Source organism: Plectropomus leopardus, chromosome 11 (assembly GCF_008729295.1).
Source record: "Plectropomus leopardus isolate mb chromosome 11, YSFRI_Pleo_2.0, whole genome shotgun sequence".
NCBI lineage: Eukaryota > Metazoa > Chordata > Actinopteri > Perciformes > Serranidae > Plectropomus > Plectropomus leopardus.
Window position 1 is genome coordinate 12,071,849 of NC_056473.1, and position 9,937 is coordinate 12,081,785.

At 37.9% G+C, this 9,937-nt stretch overlaps 1 protein-coding gene across 1 annotated transcript; it reads right to left on the minus strand.

Annotated features, from left to right (window-relative positions):
• Positions 1-3,485: 3,485 nt before the first annotated feature.
• Positions 3,486-7,525, minus strand: LOC121950676 (myoD family inhibitor domain-containing protein-like). Its single transcript, XM_042496753.1, has 4 exons — positions 7,343-7,525; positions 6,826-6,915; positions 5,829-6,089; positions 3,486-4,169 (listed from the first exon to the last, which is right to left on the minus strand). The coding sequence occupies exons 1-4, from the start codon at positions 7,401-7,403 to the stop codon at positions 3,898-3,900; spliced, it is 684 nt and encodes a 227-aa protein (XP_042352687.1). The 5' UTR covers positions 7,404-7,525; the 3' UTR covers positions 3,486-3,897.
• Between the last annotated feature and the right edge of the window lie 2,412 nt (positions 7,526-9,937).

The following is a 9,937-nucleotide window of genomic DNA, read 5'->3' on the forward strand; positions in this document are numbered from 1 at the left end:
TTGTCAAAAACATTCTTTTAATTATGACTTTCTTCTTTTAAAAATGACTTATGCTCAGCTCCACTTTTCTGATGCTACAAATCTTCACATCTACCCCCTGAAGCTGCCACAGTCTTTATACTTGAGACAAGGAGAAATGAAGTAACTGAGTTTTTATATGATCTTAAAGAGGATTATTAAACAAGTACGGCAGTATGAGAGACACAGAGAGAAGAGGGGTCGACAGATTGCATAGCCTTAGTGTGGTTATGGTTCCAATCTAAAGCTAAACAAAAAAGCTCAAATTGGAGTAGCAACCATGAGCAACCTAGCTGGTAGAACCCAGCTACTAAAGGTTTGAAACCACCTGTATAAATTGTGTTTTTTTTTTTTTTGTTTGTTTTTTTTGGGCCCAAAAGTAGTCATCAAAAAATGTTATCAGCCTTCTGATTATGAAATATAAACTCAATAATTAAAACCCAAAATCTCATGAAAATTAAAACAGGACAGAGTGTTAATGAAGATTTAGTTATGCACAACAATGTGTGGTTATTACTTAAGGATAATTTCTTGTAATAGGTTTTCACTTGTTGTGAAACCATAACTCCACTAGATTTAACTTTTTATACTGTCATTTCAAATTTTCAATACCCCTTCTTTTTACATTCACTATTTTGTGATTCATATTTGTATTTTACTGCAAAAGAAAAAGAGACAAATTTAAGAATTGCAACTAATAATTATTAGTATGAATTATTGATTCACCTGTAAATAATTTTCTTTTTATGAAGTAATTGTTGAATCTAAATGCCCCTTAGCAATTTCTCGAACCCCAATGATGTCTTGAAAATTTAAGACATACTGAAGATATAAAATTTAGCAAGTGAAGTCAATTTTATAAATATATAAAGCCCATTATCACAATAGTAAATAACGTTGTAAATGTTGTAAATAACAGCTGAATTACAATAATGACAAAAAGGAAAGAGAGAGAGAGCGATGCACAGCAATAATGGTATTATATGCATGTCATATTACAATAATGTATTATATAGATTAAAAAAAATGCAAATTCTCACAATTGAGAAGCCAGAATGAATTTAAATTTTTGCTATAAAATGACTTAAAAGTCCAGTGTTCAGGATGTAGTGACAAAGAGTGGTGACAGAACTGAAACTTCACCCCTGTGTGAAGTGTAGCAGAAACAATGGCCTACGCAAATGGCCATGTGTAGAGCCAGTGTTAGATTTGTCCATTCTGGGCTACTGTAAAAACAACATGGCGAGTTCTGTACATCAGGACCTGTTCCATATAAACGTCTCATTCTAAGTTAACAGAAACACAACAATTCAAGTGATTTTTATTTATTATAAACCATTTCTGCAAATAGATGCCCCTAAATCCTACACACTGGACCTTGAAATAATTAAACTATCAACAAAATAGTTACCAAATAATTGTTGATTGGTCAGTGTTACTGCAAAGTTTCTTGTAAATAATCTCACCAAAACCTGTTTTATTGTGTTTGTTTGCAGCACCATTAAATAGTATTTATTTAAAAACAAAACAAAAAATACTGGTAATTTTAAATCAAAAGTCAAAGGAAAATATGTTCTGTCTTAGAACAATGTATCACGATGTGGCTGTAACATATGTAGGTTCTGATTTCACTCTGACATTATCAGCTGTTTGTGATTTGCGGCGGTAGACATCAGGTGTGGGTAAAGGGTATAACAAATTGAGGGGGACAAGTGGAACAAACCTGAGTGTTTATTTGTTAGTGTATGCTCGCCATGCTCTAAATTGGACGTCACCGCTGTTTCTTGTCACCAGCAGAATCCAAATGTGTTGTGGGCAAAAGAGATACTTAAATTCGATTTACTCGCTGTAACATGATTTAAATGAGCCTGTTGGCTGGCCAGGACAGATTGACAGCGTTGTCTTTATCGCCGCTTTGTTTTATTTTTGGCTGTTTACTCTGCCTCTCTGCTGTCATCCCACACGACGGCTTTAAAGGAGCCGGCTTCGATCTTCCAAGATCTGCAGAGAAAAAGAATCCTTTTATGTTCTAAGTGCTTTATATGACAAATATGAAAAAGGATTCAAGAAAGAGCTGACAAGATTTTTGTCGCCCTGTTCCTCAGCTGCAAAGAGCTGTGCACGAAGGAGTCAAACCTGCAATCTTATAACATGAGAACACGAGCATAAATGAGCAAAGAGGTAGACCCGACTCGTTCAAGGGTCCTGCTGGGTCAAAGTCATTAAATGCAACTTGATGTACAAACAAAAGATTTTATTTCTGTAGAATAAAGCCTGAACGTGTGGCAGTGCTGCAAGTTTTTGTGCTTGTTTATTAAAAAAATATGACCATTACATAATGCAGCAATGTGATGGTGAACAACAACATTAGAGGATTAATTAGTGCTAATTTTATTCACCCTGGCTATCCAAAGAGATTTCACAAACAGAATAAATGACCTTGACACATTTCTTTCAATATTTCAAAAGGTCCTTGAATTTATTTTCCTCAAAATCAACCAGGACATAAATAATGCAAATATTCCTTCCTCTTGTCAGCATGGTTGTGATGAGATAAAAAAATGCAAAGACGTTAAAGGAATAGTTTGTGAAATACACCCATTCATGAGAAGATTGATACCATTTCCATACAGTTCAATAAATAGTCTCAGCAGCTGGAGCTAGAGAGCGGTTTGCTTATTTTAGACGACTGGAGACGGTAGGGCTTTAGTTTCATATTTAATGGAAAAATAAGAGTGGAATTAACCCTCTAATCCAACTTTAGGCAAAAAGACAAATAAGCGTTTTTCTCACAGTGTCAAACTATTCCTTATTCTGCTTAAAAATAAGTATTTCACCAATATTACTTTCTCTGCAGTAGAAAGTTGCAAATACTTCTGAAATTAGTGCTACATGACCAGAGAAAAACGATGATTCTGCTCAGGAGGCAGAAAACCTGCAACTACCAGAATGCTTTGCTCCTGATCTGACCAATAAACACTCCCGCTGTTTGATGATGTAATGTGCAATGGTCATGTGAAACGATGGCGGCCTGCTCGATCTCATGTCACAGTTAATTGGTAAGCTAAAACATGTTTCTGAAAATATTTGAGGTAAGAAAAATACACGGTAATAGAATGTTGGTTTACATTTGATCAGCGCTGCTTAATTTTACCTTTTAATCTCTTTTTTTTGCCTTTTGTTTTTACTATGCAGGAAGCAGTAAGGTGCCCAATTTGTATTCACAAACTTTTGCACCACCTAGTTGTACCGTTTTATGGCATTTCGGTCTGACTTAGAGAAAGAGAGCGAGGGCAGGTAAGTCTCTTTTGTGTCCGCTGTGTCGGGAAATGTTGAAAATGTTGAAATACAGCCTGCAGTTTGAGCAAAAGCCCAAAAACCAGAGAAAAAGCACCAAAAATCAGCAAAGTACTCTTTTACAACTGTGTGTGTGTGTGTGTGTGTGTGTGTGTGTTTTAAAACCAGTAGTGTCCTTTGTGTATTCAAATCCCAAAACTTTAAATTTGAATGAAGTATGTTTTGACAACAGAATGCTATTTTCTTCATTTTAATATTAATGTGGTTCTAAGTCACACAATACCACGAACTAACTAAAAGATTCAGGCTGTAGTAAACTGGCAGCGCCCATGTTCTGTAAGGGAAAATTACTTTCTGTCAATGTAGGAGAGTAACGTAACAGTTTCAGTTCCCTGTTCGAAAGGGCCGTCTGACAGCAAGGTATATTGGTAAAAACAATGTAAATATTGTGTATTTCGAGTGTCAAAACATGTCACTGCAGTTCTAATGAATCTCACGTTGGTTTTAATGTCCCTTGTTTCAGTCTCCTCTCGTCTTATACTATATTAGTCCTCAGGCCTGCTGCTCCAGCCACCTAGCTTCCTAGCTGCGATGGCAGATCTCGCAGCATTCCAGACAAAACTCGAGAAACTCGGTTGGCTCACAGCAAGACTCGAACAGCACCGAGTGGCAGTGGGCGTGGCAGTTGAGCTCTTCCACCGTTGTCTCCTGTATGGCCGAACAGCAGCGGGCGCAGGCGTGGCAGCAGCAGGAGCAGGAGCTGTGGAGGCAGGAGAAGCAGGCTTCCAGCAGACCCAGGAGCAGCACGGAGCACTGGCACGACAGGCACGCCAGCAGCAGGTGTAAACAGGAGTCTGTGGGTGAGGAAAAATGAGACAGAAAAGTGATTTAGTCACAAATATCACATCTGAGGTCACAGAGAAGCTGTTATAAGATCTAAAAGCCTGTCAGACACCATCAGAAACAGGGATTAACGATTCTATTAACCCTAAATTAATCTCTCGCGTGTTTATTTGTCGTGCCAACTAGAACTTAAAAGAGAAACAACTGTGCCGCGGTGATCAAGTGTGATTGTGTTTACTTAATCACAGAGCTTCGTTCAGTCCTCGAGGGAAAATAAAAAAGGCCACCGAGGCTGCCAGTGATGAACAACAACTAGGAAGAAGCTGTCACAGGATAATTGCTCTCCTGCCCAAATTAGGTGCAGATGAAATTGCATATATTAACCCCACTGGTGTGTTACAGTGCATCTCTCCTGATCCTACCCATTGTATTGTTACTCAGTTACTGTTTTCATCCTCACAAGGACCAGGTAGTGAGTGAGCTCATGCAAATCGAGCTGTTTTATCCTGTTTACTCAAGGAAGTAAATGAAAAGCAGATGGCAGAATTCCCTGGGGAGTGGGGTCCAGCTTTTTCCTGCTTAGCCGCTCGAATTATACACCCCAGCACATAACTTATGCTAATATCTATATATGTGTGTAGATGAAAAAGGAGCATTATGTGTGGCTACTGTATTGATTTAATGCATAACTTCACAGAGATAACAACATGAACACAAGGATAAACAAGGAGTGCACGCTTTGATAAAACTGTAAGAAAGTGCAGCAGTTTGAAAGTCTTTAAGAGAAACTTAACTTTGTGTAAGCACATAGATTTTGTTTTGGTACTAACAGAAAAATCATTTGAATGTTTTGCGTTATTTTATTATACTCATTGTAGCAAATTTTCAAAAATGGTGGATGGTTAACCAAGTCTACCAATACTACCAATATCAACCCAGAGTTTAGTCCAGTATATGCAATGTCATTCTGTAATTGATCTAAATATGGTTATGAAAATAGTATATATATAAAAAGGTAATTTTGAGAACAAAAGTTTACAAATGTATTAAAATGCCTATCATCATCAATATAGATTTTGCAATTTCTCGTAATATTAATTTTATATCATATTGTTGAGTCTAGAGCTGCCCCTTGATATCTAAGGATTCAAATCATCAGTCAGAGACGCTCAGTTGACTGAGACTGCTACAAGTCGAGCAGTCAGGGTTATTTTTGTGTGCATGTGTGGTGGGGATTCTGTGCAGTGTGACGTTTTGGTCCCCAGGTTTTGCTGCAGAGTGAGTGCTCCTGACTTTAATAATACTCTCTGGTACAGGGAGTTGGCGGACATGCAGGCAGCGACACAGAGAAGGAGAGAGGAGAGACCTTCTGCTTAAATGTGGTGAATTTACAGCCCTTAATATGATGCAGTCTCTTGCTCTTATTTGATATCTAGTGTCTGCAAAAAATGTTGCAAATTGACGACCTGTCGTCACCACCATTAGCTTGTTTACTATATTACATGAATGCTGCTGTCTCATCAAATGTCCCGTGGAGTTTGTTAAAACTTTTTATGGAAAACAAAACAAATTGTCAAATATTTGTATTGAATTGTGCCAGTCTGATTCGACTGGCACAATTCTGAGACGGATTCAGACCTGTTCAATCCTATTTACATCATTGTGCCTACCAGCAGGTGTAGCAGTAGGTTGGTGTGAGCCAGCCGCACTCCTCCTGCTGCTCCTGCTCTTCTTGCTGCTGCCGCTCTTCACCGACAAGCTGGATCCCTGCAGTGGACTCAGGCTTGGGGAGAGAGAGGGGAGCCTGTGGTCTGGGACTGTGAGGCCACATCGTGGGCATGTGGGCTGCTGGAGGTCACAGTGAGGCTTCTTAAACTTTGCTGCCTTCTGTGAGGCCTCTGCAGATGGGGCTGCAGCAGGAAGAGGCTGGGCTGGGCAAAAAACAAACATACAGCAAAGACCAATTCACTGCATCACCAGAGAACAGGAATGCAAGTCCTTGATGGTAAAGCTTCAAAGCAAGCACTTAAAGTTCAAGCTGTAATTAATCTGGACTTAAAAGGGATAGTTTGGATTATTTGAAGTGGGGTTGTATGAGGTGTTTAGTCATTGAGATACATATTGTAGATGGCGGTTGACGCATCCCACAGTTTGGAGAAGTAGTTATTGAGTGACTTTGGTGTTTTAAAGGGTTAGTTTAGATACACCAAAATGAAACAACAACACAGACAAACTAACAAATCAGGCAGAGACCAGCAGCTCTAGTGTTCTGTGAAGTAAAACTTCGGTTAGATTTTTGTAGGTGGCTAAAATGCATTTCACTGCCGCCCCTGTCCACAGCAGTACACTGCTTTGCTTTTAAGGCAGTACTCCTGCCTGCCTCTCAAAACTGAGGGTGTGCCGATCGCCATCTACTGTACGTAATACCCTGACTATGAATAACTACATCATACAATGCCACTTCAGAAAAATCTGAACTATCACATTAAAAATTGAAACAGACTGGTGAGTGTAAAACACATTTGGATCCTAAAACTTTGTTTTACACCTATGAATTTATCATTTTCTTCAGATGTTCCAGTACCAGATAACACCTGGACAAGAGAAACAACATTTAATTTTGGTCACTGCATTGTTTGCTGTAAAGATCTCACAGTTTCCACTTACTGCTAATGAGGTCAGTGAGGGTGGTATTTCCTCTGCTAACAGGGTCACGTGCTGAAAGGATTTCCTGTGCTGAATTTATAGACGCACTACCTTGAGACACAATAAGAAACTCATGTTGAAAAGCCATCAAAAGATATGAAAGATTCCTCACCGACCACACTGACATTAAAAGTCTGTAAATCCATGATTTTGTAAGCGGTGTGCTTACATTGGTTCAGATAAAGACAGTAGTCATTTGTGAAAATTGCCATAATTTTATTTTGTGCAGTGTAATTCTGATATAAAGAGCTTCTAAACCTCACATACTAAATTAAGATAGTTGAGTGAATCATGTTATCACTGTTTCAGGGTTTTCACCATCCTGCCCAGTGTGAAGTTTTTAACAAGAAAAACCAAAAACTTACAACATTGTTGGAATAAAAAGGTAAACTTTAAACAGATAAACAAATAATGCGTCTCAGTACAAAATGCCCCTTTGAAGCTTTATAACAGGTAGCCAGTGCAACATTTTACTTGCCTTCAGTCGACTTGTCCTGTTCCTCCGTCCCGTCCACAGGTGAATGGTCTCCTGGTAACATGTCTGATATTCATGACTGCTCAGGAGCTCCGTTACACTTTGTTAATCGTTCATGTAGTTCATGCTCCTGCTTCTGTCGGCATCCAGCGGTCAGGAAACCTCTAACAACACCCAACATGCCGGCCTGAGTCACTGCTCAGGAGACTGTGAGCTGTACACTGTGTGTGTGTGTTTTGTTGTTCAGTGACTTAACAACACTCCCCTTCCCAGCAGATCCCTGAGTCGCAGTTCGAAACATGCTGATCACAGAGCAGCTGAGGCAGCAGAGGCCTGGTTGTGTTACTTTAAGTTGCCTTCTCTGTTCTGCTTTTAGTCACCTAACACAATGGAGGCACATACCCCACAAGTGTGTTAGCTGAATACTGTATGTATCCAAGCTCTCTGGCCCTCACATGCACACACACGCACACACACGTGTGTGTCATTATTTTATAAATTATACTGTTAACAGTTTTTTGCAGATAATCTTAATTCAACAGCTGAATTAGATATTAATAAAATGTAATACTCTAACTTAGTGGATGATTGCAAACTTCATGTCCATGCCTGACTGAGTGAGCCACCTTGTGTTACCTTTGACACCTCTTAACATACGGTAAAATTTAAGTAAAAAACTGTTGCTTAATATTTCACCAAGAAGAAGATTGGTTACTCAGCCTTTGTTACACTGAATCAGCATGCCTTGATGGTGATTAAAAATCTAAAAACAGAGGAAATTCTTATTGATTCCAAGTAAACGGGGACTGCATTTAACAGCAGCAAAGTCTCATTTGTATGTATGCTAAGTACTTCCAAAACACATGCATTGTCACTAAAACGGAAAGCATCTTTGCATTATTAGTCACAAGAAGTGCAAGCACATGCTTTTGAACTCTGTTCAGTAGAATGCATGAGCAGAGTTCAAACACATATGCTTGTAGGGTTATTATACTGTAGCTAACTAAAACTTAAATAAAAACTAAAAATAGGTGTGAAAATACATTTTTGTCAACTTGAAAAAAAACTACAGGGAATAAATAAAAACTGCCTGAAACAATATTATATATACTTATATTTATATTTAATAATCATAAATGAAATGAATACACAGAAAATGTGTTTTAGTCTTTCTCTTTTGGGTCAAATTTGTCAACACAGCAAGCATTGCTGCATATGTTAAGAACTGGGATGTCTACGTGACTTTTCAGTCAAGTACCTTCACAAAGTGTGTATAGTAATACCTATTCTGAACTTAAACTTACCCCAAATACTTTTCGTATGTTAAAGTGTTCTAAATAGTACGTTTTTAGCAAAATGCATGTGTCTGGGAAGTATTGGACATGTATTATTTTATACTGCACGAGCTGTGTGAAACTTTGTAAAAAGATGTTTTGATAAAATTTGCAGTTGTTTAATGTGGCTCCATTTACCATTAAGGGCAAGTTTTCCTCCTGAACAAGGAGTGAGTAATTGATATACAAATGATCACTTTTGATAAAATAGGCCTTTAATGGTATACTTTAAGAGTATAACACAATAACTAAGATGTTTCTTTTTAATTTCAACTTCCCAGAGCAAAATAAAGTCATTAATAAGTAATTAATTGCAGTCAGTGACGTTTAAATCTCTGTGTGTCGAAATCTTGTTTTCCCACAGATGAGTATTTCATGGAGAGATTGTGCACACGGGGTGAAAACATCTTCCATTACACGCTGATGAGAAGCTGAGCAGAGACCAGCCCTTTCAGAGGGGCTGTTGACTAAGTGCTGTCAAAAGTGTTGCGTGGAGAAACATGTTGACTCGCCTGTCTCGCAGTGAGTATATGGCACATCAAAGCAACACATAAGTGAAGCTGTTGAAGTTGTCGAGCACCATGCTAACTTTCAGTCAGTGAACGCAGCAGTGGAGAGGCAGTCAGAAGAAAATGTCATCTAATAGGCTGACAGCGAATCAAAGGGAGCCCTGAGAGGCAAAAGCAAACTTAAAGCTTACTCGTTATCAGCAAAGACAATTACTGACATTAGTCAAAACAGGGAGCTGAAAAATCTGAGGCCTTTGTTCTGTATTTTGTGATGAAGTCTACAATAACAGCTTCACTTCATGCTGTGACGCCATTGTTTATTCATTTATTTTCCTATTCTAGCATTATACGTGACGATGTGATAAAAGGGAGGATAAACAAAATCTTGTTTCGGTGATCGTCAAAAAACAAACAACCATGAATATTAACAAAGGTGTTTGAAAATCATTATGATGATTCAGAAAAACAATCTGCTATTTATGTAACAATTTTAATGTCAATCGTCATTATTTGCAGTGGGTATTAGAATCATTTTTACTTTCCTCATATATGTATCTATTATTGTTTTCACTCCAAACACACATATTGCTAAATAAACATGCAAAAAAGCATATATATATATATTGTGATGAGTATCTATGTGAACTTTTTACATTTTTTTTTTTTTTTTTTTTTTTTTTTTTTTACAAAATTCATAATATTAGAATAAACCAAACTAAAAGCCTTGAGCAACATGGCTGTGAAATTTCTTATGA